General features: G+C 43.3%; 1 protein-coding gene across 2 annotated transcripts in view; it reads right to left on the reverse strand.

The window, feature by feature from the left end:
* ADCY5 (adenylate cyclase 5) overlaps positions 1 to 25,126 on the reverse strand; it is a 309,257-nt gene that overhangs the window by 112,566 nt on the left and 171,565 nt on the right. For both annotated transcript variants that reach the window (XM_054972529.1, XM_054972528.1), the window contains exons 2-3: positions 11,828 to 11,977; positions 6,885 to 7,006 (exon numbers count right to left, since the gene is read on the reverse strand). In XM_054972529.1, the coding sequence (XP_054828504.1) occupies positions 6,885 to 7,006; positions 11,828 to 11,977 (272 nt within the window). The remainder of the gene's footprint in view (positions 1 to 6,884; positions 7,007 to 11,827; positions 11,978 to 25,126) is intronic.

A 25,126-nucleotide genomic window follows, 5' to 3' on the forward strand; every position in this document is an offset into this window, starting at 1 on the left:
CGCGAAGAGCCCTCTGGCAAATCGAGGCAGGGGGTAAATTGCCCGTTTGTCCCCATGGAGGCCGGCAGACGTGCGCGGCACCCTGTGTGCTGCCGGGCCAAGGAAAACGGCAAAGAACAGGATTAGGCGGAAGCCTGTAAGTAAGCGAATCCCTTCTGTTATTACAAGCGTATGCGAAGGAGTGGTGGGATCTGAAGTTAAGAAGAATCAGATTTCTTCCCCCTCGCTGAGTTTCAGAAGGTTGGCGGTCCCCCTCCCCCTAAAATGGCAGCGAAAAAGCAGAGTCCCGCTTTGGGCAAGTCAATTTTGGCTGCCCTGCAGGGGAAAGCGGAGTCGTTCGAGGAATTGGTGAAAAGATCGGTCATCGAAGCCATAAAACCGTTTGTTGACAAGCTGAATGAAACAGATCAAAGGGTGGGCTTAATTGAGAGCGACGTGAAAGCCATTAAGGAAGCAGTGGGGAGGGCAGAGAAGTCTGCTCGGGAAAATGCGTCACTCATGAGAGCAACGAACAAGGAGCTAAAGCTGGTGGAAAACCAGCTGATCGGGCTGCAAGTGGAACGAACACAGACTGTTTTGCATCTCCAGAATGTTAAAGAGGAGGAAAACGAGGATTTAAGGGAGCTTGCCTCGGAATTATTGGCGACACCCGCGAGGGCAACTAAGGAAGAGGTGAAAAGCGCCATTTTGGAAGTCCGCCGGGCTTCTTCAAAATATGCAATGAAGCGGCAGCTGCCTCGCGAGATTTTTATTGAGTTTTCATCTAGGAAGGTCCGAGACACTATCCTATTTAACTCATATAATGCGGACTTGGACTTTCTGGGAAGTAAAGTCAAGATACTGAATGACGTTCCATTTCTAGTTCGGAAAAGAAGATTTAAGTACAAAAAGCTCGCAGCTCTCCTGAGGGAACGAGGGATAAAGTATAAATGGCTATTTCCGGAAGGAATTTGGTTTAATTATAAAGATCAAGCCTACAAGATAAACTCAGAGGATCAGCTAAGGGATTTTGTGGACAAAAATCAAGAATTCGGGCAAGATACCATGCAAAATGAAGAAGACTTGAAGCCTGAAGGGAGGGGGGAGGCAGTGAGTGCAGTGGCTGTAGCTGCTCAGAGAGAACTGCGTCCGAGGCCCAGGGGGGGGAAAGAAAATTTAATATGGGTTGTATTTTGTATTTTGCAAGGTCAACCACTCCATCATTACTTTATGAAGGCTTAAATTTTTAACCATGGCAGTATGAAGGGAAAACATTGTAGTGTAGTGTTTATTGTTTGTATGTAACCCCCCCTTTTTTCCAGCCCTCCTTCCCTTTTTCTTTCTTCTTTCCCTTTTCCCCTTTCCTAGTACTTTTGTAGGGTTTTTTTGTAGATTTCCGTTTTAGATATTAAAAATAAAAAAAAATTCAAAAAAAAAAAGAGAGGAGACACAGACCAAGGGCACAACAACCTGAACGTGACTCAACAGTGGAGAATGCAACAGGGAACCAAGGTCCAGCAAATTTGGAAAGAGGCCATTTCATATATATGAGGGCTGAGAGACTTTTTAGGGGTAGCAAGCACCTGTTGCAACACAGCAGCCAAAGGTGTAGGCATCAGGGAGGTATGGGGGAGATTTTACTATGTAAAGGTAGCAAGCTAACAGTATTTATTTATTTAGATATTTATACACTGTTTATACACTGGTCCCAGAGGCTGTGTTAGTATTAGGGAGTACACATTATTATGAGTGAGAAGTTGTTTAAGGTTAGTGGGCTGTCTATGGGCAAGAAAAGGTTTGCCTCCCCAGACTTGGGAGAGAAGAGTATCATAGTTCAAGTCTTGATGGTTGCCAAAATAGCATTAACGGGTAGATTGTCATCTGATTGTACTTTTCTCAGGAAGTCTGTGGTGTCTCGCACATAACTCAGCTCAAACCAGTTCAAAACATGATCAATAACTTGCAACCTATGCTACGCAATAAACCAAGATGTCAACTCTGTCCCCACATTTACTCCAACAGAACAATCACTGGACCTAGCAGCACCAGTTATACCATCTCAGGATCATTCACTTGTTTCACAGTTATATATGCTATCAGCAACGTGTCAGCAACGACAAACAGGTCAGTCCCTACGCAAAAGAATAAATGGACATAAATCTGACATTAGAAATCACAACACTCAAAAAACAGAGAACATTTTAGTCTTCCAGGACATTCCATTGCTGACCTAAAAGTGGCTGTCCTCAAACAGAGAAACTTCAAGGGGAAAGTACAACTTGAGATTGATGATTATTCACAAATTCAGAACAATGGACCCCCTCCCCCCAGGCTGATCAGAGATTTAGGATTCTTATCTCATTACAAAGTGTCAAGGTGCTACTGGACTCTTTTTGATTTTGCTACTACAGACTAACACGGCTAACTCCTCTGCATCTATCTCATTACAAATGCTAATTTCTGCTCTTATCAAATGCATTGTATCTTTACATCCTGACGCCTTCCTTTGCAACACCCCACCCACCTGTGGACGGGATATAAAGGCTCAAGGGTCTCCATTCTTACCCGTGTCTGAAGAAGGGAGCTCTGACTCTCATACACTCTGAAAATCTTGTTTGACCCTAAGGTGCCGCTGGATGAAAGCACTGCTGCTCCTGTGAGGCAGGTTAGGCCGAGAGGGAGTGCCTGGCCCAATGTCACCCAGAGAGCTTCCATGTCAGAGGGAGGATTCTCAGCTGAGCCTCCCAGATCCCAGTCTGAAACTGACCACCCTGATACCATGCTGTTTGCTTTATTGTTTTCCTTCCTCTCTCCTACTCATTCCCATTCCAAACGTCACTAACATGAGTTCCAGTTCCATGAGAAATATCTGTGACGGATGGTCCCTCATAGTGAGGGCCTACCATTTGAACATCTATGGTTTAAAACACTTAATATGTGGAGACTGGCTATCATGGTGTGTCTGTTTACCAAGAATGTGGAACAGGAGTGCAGAAATTCACAGTGTGATGGGCAATCTCTGTACAGTAGGTACTTCTAAATATTCACAATACAGCATCATTCACCACCGGGAGTTTCATTTTGGTGGAATCCCCATGGCAACTGTACTTAGCACATAGCTTGTGTTGTTTACTCGGCTGCCTAGAGTCATATTTTGCAAAACAAACAAACACACAAACAAAAAGGATGTGATGAAGCACATGGAAACTGGGACTACATAGCCTTGTGTTCTGGGCACTCACTCAGACCCATGTGTGACTTCCAAACTATACCTGCTAATTGAGTATTTCTAAGCTTTGTCTGTATACAAGGGGATTTGCTTTTATTTTTCAAAAAAGCATCCAGGCACTGTGGGGATGTTTAGTTCTATGTCAGATATCTCAGTCTGCACTTGCACAATTCTAGAGATGTGGCAAATTCCCACAACAGTCTGCATACTCCTTTCCTCATTGTAGGAAAAGAGTGGCACTCGCCTGCGCAATACATCTAAGGATTGTCATACCCATATGTTGTTTCTATTGCACAAACTGAGTTTTTGTACCTCCTTGCAAGCATGTCTACGTAAGTTACTAGCTCATAAACTTATTAATAGCTTATGTTTCTTGCATGTAGATTACCTAAAGGTAAAAATGCATTTACAATTCACAGTGTGATTTCCCCAGAAGAGACTGTAGTCAGCCAGGCACATGGGTGTTTGCAAGCAACCCTACACAGATCTGTGTATACTCAGATAACAGAATCATGTGAAAAAAGAAGCTGTTTACCACTTGCATTCTAAATTGCTACTTTTTGGAAGACTCACAGAACATAAGATGTACGCATAAGCATTTCCCTATATTTGTAATGTCATCACTGGAACAATTATCTGAATATAATAAAAACTTCCTCAGTTTATAAAGGACACGTTAAGTTATGTTCCTTAGCTTTTTTTCTTTCTCCTGTCCTGTACCTTTCATATTAGCACACTAGACTCCTTTTAAAGCTGGTTTAGGTGGGTAGCCAGCCATATTGGTCTGCAGTAGAACAGCAGGATTTTAGTCCACTCGCACCTTAGAGACCAACAAGAGTGCAAGCTTCAGAGAGTCACAGCTCCCTCCTTTAGACTCTTGAAAGCTTAGACTCTGAAAATCTTGTTGGTCTCTACGTTGTCACTGGAGTAAAATCCTGCCCTTTTAAAGCTGGTTATTTGTGAACATGACAGTTCCATATTCACAAATGGGTTTAAATTCAAAAGCAGAGAGTCTGCTTTGATGGTGGAAACCTAATTTCAAATACTCATAAAAGTGCTACATAGACAAAAGGATGGATGCATCAATGTGGGTTATTTCTAATTAAAAAGAGCAGGCTGCAATGTATAGACCACTTATGTGGTACAGTACTTAGATTTCAGCAGAATATTTTCCAATTAATTTGATGAGGTTAAACCAGTCAGTCCAAGTACTTCTATTTAAGTAAGTTGTGAAGTGATGCGTTGGTGTCATGTCCTTCACTGAGACAGAGAAATTTTAAAGGCAAACTCGTTGATTTTAGTACATTGTAGATGCAAATTAAGGTAATCAGATTAACCATGTATGGAATCACCACTACCAAGGTAGGAGAATCCTGCATAGATCATTATCAAAGCAACATGTCAATTATGAGAATAATAAGGGTTTTAAAAGTTTTCTTTTTTAACTGGTCCCCCTTCTTTAGCGGTTCAATCACACAATGAAAGCTCAACTTGAATCCAGATAAATGAAACTTACCCCTTCTTCTGCTCATTTTATTATTTATTTATTGGATTTTTTTGCCTTACATTCCACTGAACGACACAGATCAGTTAATGCTAATTATTATAAATCGAGCAGATTACATAAATGGCTCCAAAAACATAAACAGTCAATTAAGAGAAATTTAAACATTTAGAATTATGAATATAGCACATAATTATTGAAGATGTGAACAAACTGGAAAGACTTCATCCGGTACCCAAAATTATAACAAGGAAGGCACCAGACCAACCCTCCCAGTGAGAGGGCCCATAGACAGGGTTCCACATAGACAAGGCTCCATCTACAGTATCTTTTCACCTAAACTTTAATACAGGGATCCCACAAGAAGGGTCTCTCATGAGTTCTCAGATGACAGACAAGTTTCATATGGAAGAAGATGACTTTCTAGTCCCTCCTAGATAGTTTAAGGCTTTATAGGTCAAAACCAGAACTCATCCACACACAGTGAGGATATTTATGCACAGGTGATATATAATCATTGTGGCAAGTCCAGGTAACTATCTGGTTGTTCTGTTCTGGACAAGCAGTAGGCTATTCCAAGGCAGCCCCATACACAATGCACAATGCACCATGGGTATCTATGGAACATACATCTTTTGCCCCATAAATGAAATCACTATACATAGGTTCCCCATCTCTGTCTCAAAGTGTTGCCACAGGGACAAAGGGACAGAGCATGACAGGAAGAGCGTGTCTCTCAAAATTACATCAACATGAGAAACCTATGTTTGTTGTTGCTCTGGATTTTTCTCTCTTTAAAGATACCTTGCAGTTTGTAATTATGGATTGCCATTCTACTGTTAGAAATGAGACACAAGGTACAGAAACAAGAGAGAATGCCATGGCCGCTTGTACTTGTGACAGACTCTGGTCCCAACCTCTCCCAGCTGATATACCCCCTACTCCCACCATTTTGGGTCTTAGCACAGTGTGCTGAGGTTGCCTTGAGCCAGGTCTGTTTTAAATACCTTAGTCTTTCCCCCAGGATAAATTTGGGTCATTTGCCATCACCAGAAGATTCTTTGTGGTGGGTCAGTACTAGAGATGGGCATGAATTGGGAAAATGCTAAACTTTGCTGTTCGTGGTTCATGGCATTTCACGAACCATGAACCACCACGAACTTGCTCCAGTTCGTTAACCAGTTTGATTGTTTTGTGAAAATGTCACTTCTGGGGCAGCAGACGGTCTGCAGAATAGGGGTGTATGCTTCCAGCTTCCCCCTTTCAAATATTGGCTGCTTTTCAGCTGATGGGAGGCAGATCCCCCATCAGCTGAAAAAACCTGCCGACATTGAACGCAGCAACACTTTTCAAACACCTGCCGCTCTCCTTTTCCCCGGGAGGTAAAGTAAGGTAAGGTTCATAAGGCTGCTTCTCTGTTGGCTTCCTTCATCCTGAGTATGCAAGTACTTACAGTGCAATCCTATGCAGAGTTACCCCAGTCTAAGCTCTTTGATTTTAATGGGTTTATACTGGAGTAACTCTGTATAGGATTGCACTGTTAGGCTTGTTCAATGGAGTGTTTGGAGTCAGACACTTGACAAGGAGCTGCACTGAAGGCTGCCCCATTTATGGACAATCCTTCTAGTTTGGGAGTCCCTTCCTGAGCCAATCAGAATGCTGAGCACAGGTTCAAAACTTCCCTTCAAGATGACTTTTGACCAATCACTTCAAAAGTACAGAATAAAACAGTTTTGCACTCTGCACCAAAATGAATCCAATGTGCAAACTAAAGTACCAGACACAAAGGGCTGAAGGCCGGGAATAGCCAGGAATAATCTATCAAGGCAACTGACTGGCTGGCCAAAGGCCAGAGTGTGGCAAGTTGATTTAACCTCCCTCCCTCCCATATCTCAGAATAAAAGCATCAGCCCACTTTCCTGGAATATTATTTGGGGTTGTATTTCCCATTTCGAACAGATGAACCTGTGTTATTTTAAAAACATATTTATTCACCCATAGCAGAGCTTACATCCCATCTGGAGGCATAAACACTGCAGAACAAAAGAAAAATAATTTGGTTTATACCTATGCTAGTTATGTTTTTTCCCCAGGTTATCTTTTTAAAAAAACAACAAAATCCCCAATGGATTGTGTTAAGGGTGCATTCCACTTCTCTCACTCTGCACTCACCTGACATTGTCATGCTTCTGGATGTAAATTTTATGGAACATCATATCTTCTTTTTTGGCATTAATGTCGGCTTTCATCTCCATGGCAACATGACGAGGAAGTACAGAAAGCAGGAGGCGCTCCTGTGGTGTGAGACAGATGAATTAATTAAAATACCTGCTATCTATTTAATAATACAAATGAACATCTCTTTCCATCTCATGTGAGGAAAAAGATGCCATTAGTTCTGCAGTACATGGGCATAACCAAGTATATTTCCCAGGATATTTTTCCACTCCATAATTAAATCTCAGATGGTATCACAATGAATCAGATGTCTCTGTAGTTTCAATTTAACAGCAATTCATAATAGCTGACATCCCAAACGTAGCTGTTCTGATAGAGGCTGGGATGTATATTCTGCACTTAGCGTGAGTGTGTATGGTCACATTGGTCCTTGCAACTTCATGATGCCACACAACCATCACAAGGACCAACACTAGCATGCAATCAGGCACCATCCAGTTTGCAATGTGAGTTGCAAACCTCAATGCATCAATGTGCTTTGAGCCAAACTAAATTTTAGAGTGGCCATGGGTCCAAACTGTGACTGTCAAGACCATTTGAGGGGAGAATATAGGCATTTAAAATTGCCACAAGGGCCCAATCCTGATCAGACCCTCCCGATCAGCCCCCGGCTGGTCAGCCCCCCGGCTTATCAGCATTTGAAAAGGTGTGGGGGTTCAAACAAGATCACATGGTGCCGCCGTGCCAGAGGTCTGATCAGGACTGGGACCTCATGGTAATTTTTAAATGGCTACATTCTCTTCTAAAATGGTGTCAGCAGCCATGAGTTGGACCTGTGGGTGTCATAATGTCTAGTTTGGCTCTTACACCAGATTCTGCATAGGCTTGTACTGCACTTCACAAACTAGGGGGACAGTGGATATAACTCTGACTGGATATAATTCTGAACAAATATAATTCTGAGTACTGTTCAGGATCTGAGCCCTTTCAGATATTCAGTTTTGGTGTTCCAGCCATGGAATCAGTTTTGGTGTTCCAACCATGTGTAATGGGAATATGTGCCACCCATGATCTTCCCAGTATATTCTGTTCCCATGTTATGTGAATAGGGCAATATGCAAAAATGCATATCCTCAAAAATCTGGTGTTCCCTTCATGTATGATAAACCTGAAGTATTCACCTCTTCCTAGTCCCTATTCACACAAAATGCCAGCAATGCATATTTGGATGACATGCACTCCTCAGCATGCACTCTTATCATGTTATGGGAGCATCAAAATAAAATTTCTGAAGAGGACTGGTGGCTTTAGTTGGTGACTTCAGTCTGAAAATTTAAAAAAGGCCATGCTTTTTTCTTGCTCCATTTAAATCTATCCTTGATACAGTAGATCATGCCATACTGGTGAGGTGTTTGGAGGCAGAAGTAGGTATTGAGGAAGTGCCTTGGGCTGGTCTGAATTTTTCCACATGGAATGGACATATAGGATTGCTGATGGTGACCAGCTATCCTGATTGTGGAAATATTCTTGCAGTGTTTCACAAGGTGAAATCTTATCCCCCATGTTATTCAACCTCTATGTAATGCTTTTAGGAGAAATAAGTTGTAGCTATGGAATATATGCCAACAATATGCATATGATACCCAGCTCTGTATCTTGCTATCCAAGTCCCCTCGTGATGCAGTAGATGTCTTGAGGTGCTGTTTCATTGTTGTGGTGCTGGTTGGGAAGGCAGAGATCTTGAAGGATATTATGCTTCCTACTTTCAGGGTTGTTTCGTTCACCCTAGCAGACTCTGTAAAATGCCTACAGGTTATGCTGGTGATACCTGCACACAGCACTATTCTCATTATTAAAATACTTCCAGTATTTTTTGAACTCACACATTTCTGTCTTTCTGCAAATGGGGAATAGTGATCTTTGTGGGAAACAGAAGATAAGGAGCTGAAAATAATTTCTTTAAATATTCTCTTTCATTTTTAGCATACAGTATATTGCATTTTAGAATTTGCTTGCTTTTGGGGTGGTATATAAGGGGCAGGTACTACTTGCCAGCCACTTTAAATGGTACCCACAATGCACCCTCCAATTGTCTTTCAATGTCACTCAATACCAGTAGACTCTTATTTGAGAATGATGACAGTTCTCAGTCAACTAATATCAGGGCAGTGCTGCATTTAATGATTGTCTTTAAAAACTGACATATATGTTTCTAGGAAACTGGAATCGACAATAGTGTTTAAAAATATGTGTATATGCAAATATACACACTTTTTCACACTTTCCCCTTTTTGTTGCAGAATACATTTTTTATAAAGGACCTTTTGGACATCCCATATGAGACCACTGACCAGTATGGAGTCAAACAGGATAACAAGATTGGAAAATAACAACACGGAAGTGATACTAGTTGGAAAGACTAGTATTGGTAAAGGAACTTTTTTTTATTGTTTTTTTTTATTTATTTTCATAGCTACAAAACACTACACAAAACTATCACAAGGAAAGGGGAGAGGGAAGGGACAAAGGGGGGGTGGAAAAAGAAAAGGGGGGGAATGAACTACAAACACTAAACACTACACTTCAATGTTTCCCTTCATACTGTCATAATACAAAAATAGCTCCATAAAATAATGATGGAGTGGTTAATCATACAGAGAATAAACATTTCAAATTCTGATTAAACTTTCCTCCCCCTTCTAGGTCCCGGACGCAATTCTCTCTGTGCAACTGCTGTTGCGATGCTCTCCTCCTCCCCCCCCCCCTCCGGCTCCTCCTTTTCTTCGTTCTTGGTGCAGCAGAGTTCTGGGTTTTTATTCTCAAAATCCTTTAGTTGATCTTCTGATAATATCTTATAGGCCTGATCTTTATATCTGAACCATATTCCTTCCGGGAATAACCATTTGTACTTTATTCCATGGTCCCTCAGAAGTGCTGCAAACTTTTTATATTTAAAACGCCGTTTCCGGACTAGAAATGGAACGTCCTTCAAAATCTTGACTTTCAAACCCATAAAGTCCAAATCCGCATTGTATGAGTTATATAGGATGGTGTCCCGAATCTTTTTAGATGAAAAGTCAATAATGATCTCACGAGGCAACTGTCGCTTTGTTGCATATTTTGAAGAAGCCCGACGGACCTCCAAAATGGCGCTTTTGACCTCTTCTTTAGTCGTCCTCGCGGGTGTCGCCAGTAGTTCCGAGACCAAATCCCACAGATCCTCATTTTCCTCCTCTTTCACGTTTTGGAGACGCAAAATTGTCTGCGTTCGTTCCACCTGTAGCCCGATCAGCTGGTTCTCCACCAACTTCAGCTCCTTTTTTGTAGCCTTCACAAGTGACGCACTTTCCAGAGCAGACTTTTCTGCCCCCCCCCGCTGCTGCCTTAATGGTTTTCACCTCGCTTTCAATTAAGCCCACCCTTTGATCAGTTTCGTTCATCTTATCAACAAAGGGTTTTATAGCTTCCACCACCGCCCTGCGTACCAACTCTTCGAGCGACTCCCCCTACTGCAAGGTAGCCGAGATTGACTTACCGAGAGCGGGACTTTGCTTCTTTGCTGCCATTTTGGGGGGGGGGGGCGCCAACAAAATTCTGAAACTCAACGAAGGGGAAGAGCGAGTCTTCTTCAGATCAACCTCTCCTTCACAAACGCTTGTAGAACAGAAGGGATTCGCTTGTTTACAGGCTTCCGCCTGTTTCTTTTACTTGCCGTTTCTCGTTGCCCGGCGGCACTCGAGGCGCCGCGCACATCTGCCGGCCTCCATAGGGACAAACGGGCAATTCCCCCCCCGCATTGATTTCAGGGAGTTCTTCCCGCCGCGTCCCGGACCCTGGCTCCCTCCCTGGGAGTCCTGGGGGCTAATCCTTGCGGGTCAGCCGCCCGGTCAGGGTGCCCGGTCGTTTCCTCCCGGACCAGCCGAGAGGAGCGTCCGGCATGGCTGAGAAAACGAAACCGAATCGGTAAAGGAACTTTTTGAGGTACTCTTATCATCATTGGTGGATTCTGTGAAGAACCTGAGGGAGCACTTGGACCCAGCACTGCTGAAGTGGAAACAAGTTAGTGTTGGCCCAGGAGCACCAACTCCCAGTTACGTCTAGCTTGAAAACTCCGCTTCTGTTTGGAAACCACTAACCATACTGATCCATGTTGCAGTAATCATGGAAATAGATTACTACAATGCAGGGACAAGACCATTTACCCCAAATGGCCCATAAAAGGACCTCACTCAGTCATCTGGAGGAGGACCTGGGCCAGTCATGCATCCCTTCGACTTGTCCTTGGCTCAACTGACCCTGTTGGCAATTGCCCTCTGCCAGATCAGTCAGGCGTGATCACTGGTGGGCCCAGTCAGGCAAGGATGAGCCAGCACTGGCAGGCCCAGGCAGAGGATGGCAAGGCTGGGCACCATGCTGCCTGTCTCTGCCTATGACCAGCAGCATCTTCTCTGGACTGATTGTCTCCCAGGCTCAGGAGCGGTGGCCATTCAGAACAATGTCCAATCTGTCCCTGCTGCAATGCCTTCAACGTGGGGTTGATTTTGCAGATGATTTGGAAACTGTGCTTGGTTCAGAATGAAGCAGTGCATTTGTTAATAAGGCTTGATCAGACCATAATATGGCAATGTTGGATTAACTGCTCTGGTTATCAGTTTTCCCTAGCTCCAACTCAAGGGGTTGCTGTTGATCTTTAAAGCCCTTTATGGCATGAGACCCACTTACTGGAAGGACCATCTCGCTCCATACAAGTCTGGGTAGCCCTATTGTCTGTCATCAGGACAGCCTCAACCCAAGCAAGAAAGTTTTCTGTGGCAATATGAAAGCTTCATCTTGCTATGTTGAAAGCTAAGAAGAATAATTCATCGACAATTTTTCAAGCAAAAACAAATTACAATTGGATTCTTGAATATATTATTATTATGTTGTTGTTGTTTTACCTGCTGCTGGTTTTCTCTTTGAGAATGTAGCCGAGCTTGGATGCACTCCCTGGTCTCCTGAAATGCCTGCCTCTGGGACACTTCAGCTGGATAGTGTGTGCAGACTCCTACAATGTTTGTGCAGATGAAGAGGAGAATGTTGGATACCACCTGCAATTGGGGTGAGGAGGGGGAGAGAAAGACAGACTAAGAAACCAGACTAAGAATACCATGAGATATACTCTGAACTCTATAAAGTTCTAATACTTCTCTGATCCACCCGGCATGGATACCATAATAATATATCATACTTTGCACGGAACAACACACCTTCCTGCTGTCAAGGTAACATCATTTCACAGTACAGTAGCTTACTTTTATGTAAATTGAAAATTCCCCGCATCCTGAAACATGGTCACCCCTCTTCACTCACATGAGCAAGGTTCATACATAGGAACGAACCTTGGCCTTGTTCACCCCTCCCTTTTCCACCTCCTTTTCTGGGTCATTCAGAAATCAATTGCTTCCACTTCCACTGCAAACCACAGTTAGTTGCTACATTTGAATCCAAAGTGAAGCTTTACTCTTGTCCATCAAACCCAGGATTAAATTGTCATTTGAAATTCCCCTGGTTTAGAGGCAGGAGGACAGACATAACAAGTTAGGATTTGCCATGAAAGCAGAATTAATTCCTGGGCTGTGCCTGAAGAGAATGCATGAATCCAAGGATCCCTCAAGCTCATTCGCATAATGACAAACCATGATCTGTCATTAACTGTGAATCAAGCCATGGTAATAATCACCAGTATTTCAGTTCTGGACAGTTCTAAACAAGCTGTCAGGAGCCAAAAAGGAAATCACCTAAGTCCATTGAGAGATAACACCACTGCTACAATTCTCTAATATTTCCCTAGTTTCTTACTCTATAAATAGCTCCTCCATGGCTGAATCAAAATAAAAGAAGAACAGTTAATCATTGAACATCAAGGCACTATAATCCCTGCCCACTCTATTCAAAGAGGTTTTGGGGAGATTACACCTAGAAATACAAGGAGGACTATAAGTCGTTTGTGAAAGTACTCAGCTGGATTTCCAGAACTGAGCTCTCCTCTTTCTCCCAACCCTCTCTTCCAAAATCAGAACTTCACCCACTGCTTTCCAAACAGAACGTCTTCTAACCTTGCACATCACTGTTATCCATATCACCAGTTACCCTTCAGTGTGCAATTGCAGCAGTTCCTCTTTCACTCACTTAAGGAAACAAAAGCGGCAGAAATCTATTGTTTCTTATACTGCAACGTGAAAGCATTGCATATGTTTTTAGGCTGAGGGAAGAGGTGGGGTTGTGTACATCTTAAACAATTTGAGTACTTCAGTACAGTCCAATGCTTTTAAAAAAACAGTATTTTTCAGGTAGGTGGCGAGATTAACTCTGGTTTTGAATTTTGTGGAATCTTTCTGAGATTTGAAGAAACTCTCTCTCTCTCTCTCTCTCTCTCTCTCTCTCTCTCTCTCTCTCTCTCTCTCTCTCTCTCTCTCTCAAATTTATATGCTGCACATACAGATTTGAGACAGCTCACAATACTAAAACAAGCATGCAATAAAAACAAATATCAATAAAACATCATAAAACTATCCAAATCAATAATAACAAAAAGCATACCAATAAAAGGCACAACTAAAGCAAATCAAGTACATAAAAGTACATAAAATAACAAAGCAGTCTAAAATAACATAATAACATTAATAAAACAGTCCCCAGGCTAGCAGCAGACCATAAAACAACTAAGAAAGAGCTTATGTAAAGAGAAATATTTTGCCCTGATGCCTAAAGGTAAGGAGAGTAGACTCCAGAGGAGGTGATGGGTGAAAGCATTCCAAAAGCAAGGTGCCCCCCCAACAAAGCTCTGTATCTGCATGGGTGGGGGGCATGGGTGGGGGCACAGAGTGCAGGATGGGTAACTGATGTCTGTTGTTCAGAGATCAGTTGTAATTCTGGGAGATCTCCAGTCCCTATGCGGAGGCTGGCAACCCCAGTAATAAGTAGAAAGTTCCCTTACAGGTGCTTTGAATCATGCCTGGAAACAGATGGGCAGCCAGTATAGATTCTTCAACACAAGGGTGGTACAATCCCTGTATCCGTCCCTGACAATAACCTGGTTATTATATAGCAGACCAACTTATATTCTTTAACACTTTTCAAAGTTAACTCCTCATATAGCACATTATTTTAATCTCATCTGGATGTGATCAGAACATGAATGAACATGGTCAGATGATGTTTTTCAAGGAAGGGCTGAATATGTCAACGGAGCATGACTTTCTTGTCTCCCACTTACCGACACAGCCCCAAATGCCCCACAAGATGCTGCTCCTTCATGGGGCATTTTGGATTGCATTGGGAAGGGGGAGGCAAGAAAGACCCACTCTGCAGATAGAATCCTTCCATACATGGAAATATTCCATTGGATACAAACTCTTATATTTCATTTAGTATATTTTCATGATAATGGGAAAATTGCCCAAGGGGTTCCATATGATTGGAGGTTTATTCTCACACCAGCTGTCTCATCTGAACTGATGCCTTTCCTTTTTGGGGCTAATATTTTGAAAAAATGGGCCAAGTAGGATTGCAAGGCTCCTGCTGGGGGAGAGGAATCCCCTGCACCCAGCTGCTGCCTTTGCCACCATTCACCTGGCCACTGAGGAAAAAGAGAAGGGGAAAGGAGGGCAACTTACCCACTGTCAGAGACTTTTGCCAGTGATACTGACGCATTGTCAGTGACATAATGATGTCATTTCCTTTGCTCCAGGAAGCGATGTCATGACATCAGCAGTGAAGTCATAGTTTGGGAAAAAATCATAGAGATGACATCACTTAAAGAAATGACATTATTACTTCTCTGGGAACAGCCTGAAGCAGTGGGTAATCCTGTTCTCTGCCCCATGGACATCCTCACCCTCTGCCAGTTGTTAGGGGAAACCTGGAAGCCTTGGGACCAAGTGTATTTTTTTCCACCCTGAAAAAATCAAAGTTAGTAAACAATGGTACCATCCTACTATATAAAAGGCAAGACATATTGGCGACAACTCACTCTTTATCCTTGTGCAGGCCTATTGCCAACGGCTCTAGCCTTGAGCCCACTGCAAAGTGCCCAATTGCTGCCAGGAGGGAGCCCACCAAATCGACGGCCTAAGCACTCCTCCTCATACCTCCCTTCAGCACCCTCCCACTCTGGCCTCCAGGCCACTGCAAAGCGCCTGCCTGCCACTGGGAGGGGGCCTGCCAAATCTGTTTTCTAGAGCCCGTTGTATTTTTTCACACAATGGCCGTTGTTGCTAGTCTGTTATTTAAATGTTTCCACCCCCTCCAGTCATTCCCTCACTATACAATACTTTTTCAACTAAATAACTTTCCTACCATCATGTCTGCTTTAGGCCCTCACTTCTGCAGAATTATTTCAACAATGTACATTCAGAATTTGGGGGGGACCCAATAAAGTTGGTACAGTTCCACAAATGTTGAGAACATTTTTTAAAAAATGTCTGCCCATCCACAGATAGTAGAGTTTTATTTCAACATTGAGCCAACTCTCCATGAGCTAAGCATCTCACCCCATAGCAGTCCAATATTACAATTCATGATTTGGTCAGAACTTGTTTTTCAGTTGTTCTAGTATAATACATGGCTATGCTCAATCATTTAAGAACAGGTACTCAAGATCACTTCATGTAGATTAGTGTCCTGAAGGCAACTGCTTTTGTTTAAAGAATGCTTCACTTCATTGTTCTTTAGTAGAACGTTAGAAGAACATTCAGTTTACTGAATCACCCATTGGCATGTCCTTAGAAATTTATTTTCTTAGAAAGCCATTACCGCATTGACACTTTATGGGAACACTTTGATCTTGGCCTGCTAACAATCGGATACTTTCAGCTATTGTGTCACAGACTACATAAACATTTCAACATGAAAACCTGTGACAAGTTCAGAATTATATAAAAATATGATGGATGACTGTAATTATTTGCACTTAAATACTTGCATAGATGGCATGAAAGATTAAAGCTGGTTGGCTTTTCTTTCTCTTTCCTTCCCCTCCTATTTCAAGGCAGTGTTTCAATTTTGTTTGAAGAACATGGCTCAATCTCATTTCAAGTACACCCCAGCTGCCATGTGTGGTGGCTGGGAGGTTCAGTTCCAGGTTCTCTTGGGTAAAACTGACTATTGAGACTCATTTCAATCTGTATTTAAACCAGGCATTGCGATAAAAACTGTCCTGGGTGAACTGGTTGACAGCCTTTGCCAGGAGAAGTGTGCCTAGTACAGCATATCTGAAATCGGGTTCCAGAGGCCTCAGGGGTCTGCAAGCCCTTTGTAAGGACAGATGGCAAACCATACTCACACCTTTCTAGCTCACAAGAAAATAGACCCCTCTCTGTTTCTGGGAAAGTCAAAGGGGTCAGAATCAGTTTCTCCCTCTTTCATAAAACCACCACCACCCACAGTCACCTAGCTTTCAGATCACTTCAGAGTACTAGCCAGAAAATGCGTTGACTGAATGCAGGGTTCTAATAGCTCAGACCTAGGAACTTTAAATGGCTGAGTGGAACCAAGGAGATGCAGTCCTAATTCAGTAATCATAATTATTTCTGGTATAACCTTAAACTGAATTTCCCCAGTGTTTCCCAATGCAACAGTATCCACTATAGAGATGGACAGGTGGCACTCTCCGCTCTGGAATTCACTTGAACACCACAAGTCCGAGTTTTGTGGAACATCAGTTCTTTTCTGTTTCTCTGAACATATGTGAAAATTTTTCCAGGTTCTTCCCTTTACTTTCAGACAGCCTCTGTTTAACCAATTGAGGAAGTTTCTTAGTGTCTCCAGCACAAAATCCCTATCAATCAAGGAATGAACTTGGATTGGAATGTTTTGAGTTGTCATGGATCTATAAAATCAGCCACCCTCTGTGCCCTGACTTCGTAGGCAACACAAACATTTTACTTAAACATAAAAACAGGAGCTCTCCAGTTATTGAGAATCTCTGATCCAGAGTTTGAGAATCTCTGACCCAGTGTGAATATAAGGCACCACTGCTTTGCAGCGAATCTACTTATATTTCTCAGGAAGTTTCCAGAAGATGGAACATTTGCAGCTTTGGATTGTCTTGTATCAAGCTCTACTGCTTGATGTTCAAGAAGCATCCTTGGCTGGGAGTAGGTTGACAGGTCCCTCAAGGCTCAAAGCAGGGTCGTGGGGTGTGTGTACTGGTGCATGTGCATGTGCTCTAGGACACATCTGTGTCATGCTGGGAATGATGTCATTCTTGGTGCAACAGGTTGCAATGGGGGTTGATTCAGCAGAAATTGGCTCCAAATTTAGTGTTTGGGGCCAGTTTTTATTCAATTGACCCCTCTTGCATGCTCCAGAGTTACTAGCCCCATTCCTGTCCATCCCTGCTGTTGGCCAGGTGAACAGTAGCCAGGGGTGGAGACTGGGAGCAAGGGATTCCCTACCTCCATTGGTTAACTGGTAACACTAGCTTGGAGAATCTTTTTCAGATTTTGCTTTATATACCAGTTGACACTCTCTTGGGAACAGGGAGTTTACTATCATAACAATGGTAACATCAAGCTTGGAGTACTGCCTTTTAAAAGTATTTTAAATGGCAACTGGTTCAAAATACCGTTGCAAGGTTGCTAATGTGTATCCAAGATCCTGGTAGCCAAAAAAAAAAGAGAAAACTTTAAGCCCTATCACATCTTAAAGACCAATAAGATTTTCCAGACTATAATCTTTCACAAGTCAAGCTCCTTTTCTCTTACACAAGTAGGAATGGAGGCCCTGAGCCAAACAGTTTCCCAGTTCAATACAAAGTGCTGGTTTTAACCCATGGGTCACCCATGAGAATATCTGAAAATCATCTCATCCTATATATGCCCCAGAATTATAAAAGGTCCTGTATGGTTTGATTTGCCATGAGAAGCTTGGTAGTTCACTACCAAATCAGGGCCTTATTTACAATGGCTCCCTCCATAAGGAACTACCTACTAAGGAAAGTAGGCCTGGGCAGTTGATTTTCATTTGCAAAAACATTTTGTAGCCTAGGTCAGCAGCAATGGCTTTATTAACAATCATTTGGGGTTCCTCTTCTTTGGTTCTCTTATCCATAGATCAGCATTTTTGTTGCTCTTAATTGTTCTGACTGATGGATTTTAAATGTGATTTTAATTGTGGATTTATTGCATCTTAATTTGATTATTTTATTGTCATAAGCTCCTTTGGGAGCCATCTGGCTGAAATGTGGGATAAAATCGAAGAAACAAACAAATAAATAAAATAAGCAACTGCGTGCTAGTCAGAACTGTTTTTTAAAAATAGCAAAAATGTCTTTATTCTTTAAAAAAGTCTCATTGTTGTGGGAAGTAGATTTAATGAAGGAGATTTCATGTACGTTTATGTGCCTTTTACTATTGTCATGCACTTTTATTATTCTCAGGAGGTAATGTAGTAGTTGTAACTAGACATGGGCACAAACTGCATTACGAACCAAAAAAGAACCACGAACCACCCTGTTCGCAATACAGCGGTTTATAAGTGTCCATGGCCAACGAACCAGCGTTTGTTAGAGGTGCGGTTCGGTATGTTCTTCCGCAGTTCGTGAAGCCAGACAGTCAGGCACCAGCAATCAATTCCCTTGGAAATGGAGCCAGGGGAATGCCTGAACTCTGTCTGCACTCCTTTGGTTGCCCTGGAAACCCAAATGGAAGCCCAGCTTACCTTGATCGGCAGGTCTTCCTTCCAAACATGGAGCTGCAAAGTGGTTACAACCTGGGAGAAGACACCTGGAGGAGGGAGGGGGTGCTCTGTAGCCATAGGCACTCCAATCTCATCCCTGCAAACACTGATAGACAGCTTTGATGGCCAACCATAGACCTCCTGTGTTGTTCAATGGGACCTCAGCTTATAAAAAGCACTGGGCTCTCAGGCTGGGTTTCACTTTCAGCGAGCAGTGGAGTGTGACAGAGCTGTTGCTTGCTACTTGCTAGCCTTTGGGGAGAGAGACAGAGAGTTTAATTGGAGCATGGATCCCTATTGCAATCTTGACCAAACTTGGGTAATAGCTGGAGGAGAGCTTGTTAAACACTCCCCAGGAATATGGGCTCTCTAATTCCAACGGGGGCCATTATGATGCCCACGAACCTCGAACCGGTTTAGCAACAGGAAAAGTTCGTTATGGTTTGCTGGTTCGGGTTTATCGTCGGCACCAAACCATGAACCACTGGTTCATTAAATTTTTTCGGTTCATGCCCATGTCTAGTTGTAACGCAACTTGCAAGAAAACGAGACTTGAAACTAAAGACCAAAGTAGAATGTATGTTATACATGTGAATCACTGTGAGAAGTGAGATCACACTGTGAAGCTTACTAAAAGGTAGATTGCACTTGCCTGACACCTGTTTATGACTTGATACAGAAACCTCTTTGTAAGACTGCGTATGCAAAATGTTGCAATGAAAGAATGGGAAAAGAAGAATGTGTTACTAAGAGGAGAAAGCTAGCTGCAAATTAATTAGATTAAAAGAACCTTTCAAGGCTGGGAGGAAACCACAAAGCAGAGGAATGGGTGTTGAATGTAACTTTAAGCACATTCCTAGGGAAGGGAGAGCGTACCCCTCCCACGGAACCCAGAGTTTCAAGCCTTTGCTTGAAACCCACAAGGTTGCCAAAAGTGACAGTGGGGCGCCTTTACTAAATGTTACATGGACCAGAGGAATGGGCAAGCATGAAAAGCCTATGAAAGAGATGTGTGGGAAAAGAAGGGAGATGTTCCTTCTAGAGATAGACCAAGGACAGATAAGATAAGCAATGGCAATCGGGTAATATTGTAATTGCTGTTGACCTAAGTTGTTTCTTCCAATAAGAAAACCCCTGGACACTTGTATCATGAGAGGTGGTCGCCCACTTGAGCCAATGGAGACCACTGTATTTTCTGAGGCAATAGAATAACAAATATTATAATTAATCAAAAGGTATTAATTGCTTTGCACTGCTATTGTAGCTTTGATGAGCGTTGGACACGAGGAGACCTTTTACTCTCTGTGTAACCATCATTCCTCCATCGTTTAATAAACATTTACAGACTGCTTCATCTGCAGGACTCTGCGTCTGTCTCTTATTATGATTGGCTGAGGGACATTCGAACCACAAGTTGTGTGGAATATTGTTAAAAAGGAAGTTGCATGTCCCAAATTAAAGCACTGTTTCTAGAAAATATTTTAGATTAGACAATGAACAATACTCTGGTTTCTCTTCAGATCACAATCCAGGTGGGCATATGAAAGACCATTCCCAAATTATGGCAACAGAAGAAAGACACTTGCTTCTATAGTAGTTCTGGTTCAATCTCAAACAATATTTCCAAACTTTAGAATGACAGCATATTGGGAATGCAGCAAAATTACTCAATGATACTGATGCAGTACAATGCTAAGAAGAGTCACTCTAGCCTGAACTCATTGATTTCATTGGAACTAGACTGAATTGCACTGATAATGTCTTTCAATACAGAATTTTGGCATGTGACCTTCATTCTCACTTTGAACAAAACACAGTAGATTTTAACATCCCTAGAAATATGAATGTTTAGCACTCTTAGTGGCTCTAAGCATTATTAACTCAGTTACCTATACCCAATTGTTTATAAACACAAAGCCTACAGTCAAATAATATAATAAATATCACATAATTGACTAGATATTTAAGGTGTTTCACTGTGTTCTATTGCACACTGACTGTCAGATACAATGAAATATTGATTGCTACATTTACAATCCTGAGAACATTTTCCTGGGAGTAAGCCCTATTTAATAGACCTTATTTCAGTTCTGAGAGCCAAAACAGATGAGAAACCTGATGCGTGAAGGACATGCGTCAGTTTCCCACAAAGTTCCACAGGAAATGTAGTGAGAAAGAACCTCTGCCAGGGAGAAGAGAAAGAGAATCCCTCTTCTCTCTGGCAGAGGTTCTTTTTCTAGGTGTGTCATCTAGGCATCTGCTTGGCTCCCTCTCACCATCGCCAGCTCCCCTTAAAGTCCTCTGCAGTCAGAGGGAGCCAATCATGCAGGCGGTGGAAAGAGTAAGCCGATTGCACCAGCAGCAGGCAGAGGGAATGGGCAATGGCAATAGGCTTCTTGTCCCTCTCACCCCCGCCAGCACGCTCCCCTTGCTCCCCTAAATGCACTCGGCAGCCAGAGGGAGCTGAGTGTGTGGGTGGCAGAGAGAGGGACAAGGAGCCTATTGCCACTGCCAGCTCCCTCTGTCTGCCGCTGGTGCAATCAGCTCCCTCTTGCCATCGCCCACACGCTTGGCTCCCTCTGGCTGCAGAGTACTTTTAGGGAAGCAAGGGGAACGCGTTGGTAGGAGTGAGAGGGACAAGGAGCAGATCACTGCTGCCAGCTCCCTCTGATCGCCGCTGGCGCAAATGGCTCCCTCTCACTGCTGTATACACACTTGGCTCCCGCTGGCTGCAGAGTGCTTTAGGGGAGCAAGAGGAGCCAGTGGCAAGAGAGGGAGCTGAGCAGACTAGACAAGATGCCTAGAGAAAGAACCTCTGGCAGGGAGAAGGAGGATGTGTGTCCTCCACATGTCAAGCATCTTGTCAGTTTTGGCTCTGAGTAGACTTATTTAGGATAGTGCTGTTAAAGGTTAACTACAGATGTTAAAAAGGGGGAGGGGATGTAAAATATTAAATACTCACATATCCAAAGAATATTTGCTATCAGTGAATTCTGATGATAATGATTTTAGTTCTATTCCAGAGCAGTCAATTGGGGATTTTTAGTTAGGGTCTCTTTGGAAGAAAACATTTCCATCTCATTTGCTTTAGCTTTTCCGAAGGGGTATTTTCTCCTTTCAAGAGTAAGAAACCTCTACAGTGTTAAGCTGTCACTTCAAACGCTGAAAGGCTTGGATAGTAGTTTCATATTATGGTAATTTGGGAGAAAACCTGGTAGAGCTGCCACAAACAGCAGCTTGCATCAATATGCTGCGCCACTCTGCTACATTTGTATTTGATTATTCAAACACCAGATGCCATTCAAGAGGCAATTAAAGGCAGAAGGGATGCTAAAGAAGAAATGCTGTAAAGATAACCTCTGCTGTTACCTGTGTCACTAACAAAAGGGTAGGTTATTAAACTAAAGGAACTGGAGGAGAGGGAAAGAGATAATATTTTTTTCTAACATTAGACTTTGACTATTAGGACTACAGACATGTGTTTCCCTGCATTCCCTGCTGTCTCTCATGTTATGGAAAGCAGGACAAAAATCTTTCTTACAAGCTGGATGGCGTTACCTGGGCTGAATCCACACACCTGCGGAGCGTCCCAGCGTTGGGCTAAATGTTCGCTAAACACCCAGAAGTGTAGTGTCTTTCTAGCGCGATTCACTATAGTGCTATACTTCCAGGTGTTTAGCGAACATTTAGCACAACGCCGGGACGCTCTGAGGGTGTGTGGATTCAGCCCTGGTATCACTAAATCTAAGATGTGACAGCATCCCCAGGACTTTGGCACTCCCCCAGTGATTGCTCCTTCCAGCCCATTTAATTGTTGTTTTTATATCTTTGTATGAATTTTGATCCTGGTTTTAACTGTTTTAGTGACGGGAAATGGGAGGTGCAGATGGGGAGATCCTCACCTCCCACTTCCTGACACCCCTGAATTAGGATATCAAGAATTTTCTTGGAGATGCTAAACACAATAGAAACTACAAAATGTCCATTTTGAACATCGTAAGTGCTGGAAAATGTCACAATAAAATGTGCAGGGTGTACTGATGATTTGGAGGTGATGCCACATAACAAAACCCATTTCTTGACCAAGTTGCTCACAGAACTAATGGATATAGAAATTCCTGGAAATGTGGAAATTTCCTGTACATGTCTGACCACTAGTTGTTATTGCTGCACTTCTGCTAACTGGAAAGTGATTTTGAGCTTACAAACAAGACTGCTGTTGGTATAATGTATCTATGGTAACAAGAAAGAGCATATATGTTAAGGGAAATGTGACCTCCAACAAATTTTCGGAAGGCTGTGGCCATGCCCCATTGATAGTTTTTAAGTGGCTGATGATTGATAAATTTCAACATATAATGACCCTCAAAATGTCAACAAAACCCATGACTACAAGGCAACCCCCATGTGCCAAATATTCTTGGTTTGGCATAAAATAACTGCACAGTTGTCATTTCTTTTCCCTAAAAGGCTGCAGCTAATCAGACAAAGTTGGCAACAGACACTTTGATATGAACTTGGAAATAACTTTTGGAAATAAGGATGAGCTGCCAGTGAAACAAATAAATATTTGTGTTGTTTTTCTGGACTTTTAGTACTCAGCTTTATTGTTGTTTTTCAGGTCCACAACAAACAATGTTGCTCGCAGTACAGGATTAGGCTTGACAGGAGAGAAAACTTAGCATCTTCTCAATGGCCAAGGCAACATTATCATGGCTATACACAGTATTGGGGCTGGCAGCTTTGAAAGGGCTCCAGGCCTCCTTCGAGTTCTGAATTCGCAATAGTAATTCAGCTTTCCCAGCTGCAGCAAAGCTGCTTAGGCTGGGAGCTGGCTTTGCAGCCCCGCCCGGAGGAAGCTGACAGGCTCCCTTCCCGGGCATCCGGGGCTTTGGCTGGGGGTAGAGCCAAGAGCCGTTTGCAGGCGGCTCCACTTCCCCAGCATCAGTTTCCTCGTGCGCTCGGCTCACCCACCTCACCCTGTTTTAGTGTAGGATTAGCTGGCTGCTGTGTCAGAGCCAGGTAGGATTTTTTTCCCTCTTTGCCCTGATTGGTTTTGGGAGAAGGGGTTTTTCGCCTACCTTGCACTAATGGCAGTGTTCTGAGGTATTGTTTGGGTGGTGCTGTTTGATCTGTCATTGGCAGGAGAGTTTTGGGTATAGGGTGCAGGCCGGAGAGCACCCAGTGGCGCTTCCCCGTGGGTGGGGAACAGGGTCTGCCATAAGTGTGGTATGCTTGTGGCGGCTACCATTGCACAGGCAGACGCCTGCTGGGGATCCCCAAGTACAAGGCCTTCCTTCATGCTAGATGGCTGGGGCGTTAGGTGCTTGATGGGGGGATCCCTTGCCTGGCTGGCCAGGTTGCAGCCATTCAAGGGATGACCTACACCCGGGGCTTTGGGGCTCGCCCAGGCAGGTCGGCGGAGGTCTGGAGTTGATCCCATGCCTTGACCTTTACCGCTTAGTTGGCCCTTGCCTTGTTTATGTTAATGGTCATTTTAATAAACAGCCCTTTAATATCAAGCCTGTGTCCGTCTCTTCATTCCGACTTGGGTTGCAATAGATAGTAGATGATTTACTCCCTGGCTTCTACATCTTTGGCTGATAACAGCCCATCGTACAGTTGACTGCAGCTGGCATGCCCTTTGGTGTGCCCCCCTGCTGTGTAACCTACAGCTGTTAAAGAAATAAAGTGTTTTTGACAGGAATTGTGTTTTTGTGATTCTCTGATGTTAAGTGAGTTGTGTTATTTTTCTATGTAGGGGACTGCTGGTGTAATGTGTCACAATGCTTTGCCTATTTGTACTTTGAAAGTGAGATAATTTTTTTTAAAAAACTTTATTCAGTGTGTGTTTGTGTTTTATTCTTTGTTGTGCAGTTGGTTCCCATCATAGGGAACAATGGGGCTGGCTGGCCAGCCATCTCTGTAGGTGGTGGGGGAATTTGGGGGAGGGTGTCTGTGGTTCAGGTGCTCTTTCACAGGGACAAGCTTGCACTCAGGAGTGTGCCCACCATTGTGGCACCCCTGGGCTGTGCATAATTGCCCTGGGAAAGAGAGTTTAAAAGGGAACAATGGGGGACAGCTGGCCAGCCTGCTCCTGGGGTAGTGGCTGGTGTGGGAATGTTGGGGAGAGTGTCTTTGGGTCAGTGTGGGGCTGTGTGTGTGTGTGGGGGGGGTGGATTTAAAAGGGGGACTGTGCCTGTGGCCGTAGATGCCACATTCCATGGGTTCCTGTTGTGGGAGATTTTCCCATAACAGGAATCAATAGAAAGTGGCTGGCCACAAGACAGGGGAGGATAGGTTTTGGGGAGGGTGTGTGTGGTATTTGGCAGTTTGGGTGCAGGTGGACTGTGGTTGTGGCTATTGGCAGCCCTGATCCCAGGTGTTTCTGTGGTGTGGAAGTCTTCCCCACAGTAGAAAGACAAAGTGATGTGGCAGGAGAACCACCTTTGGGGGGCATAAAATGGCCCCCCAAAGTAGGATCTGCTTGAGCCTTGGTGGAGGGAGGGAGGACAAGT

Source organism: Eublepharis macularius, chromosome 2 (genome assembly GCF_028583425.1).
Source record: "Eublepharis macularius isolate TG4126 chromosome 2, MPM_Emac_v1.0, whole genome shotgun sequence".
Classification (NCBI taxonomy): Eukaryota; Metazoa; Chordata; class Lepidosauria; order Squamata; family Eublepharidae; genus Eublepharis; species Eublepharis macularius.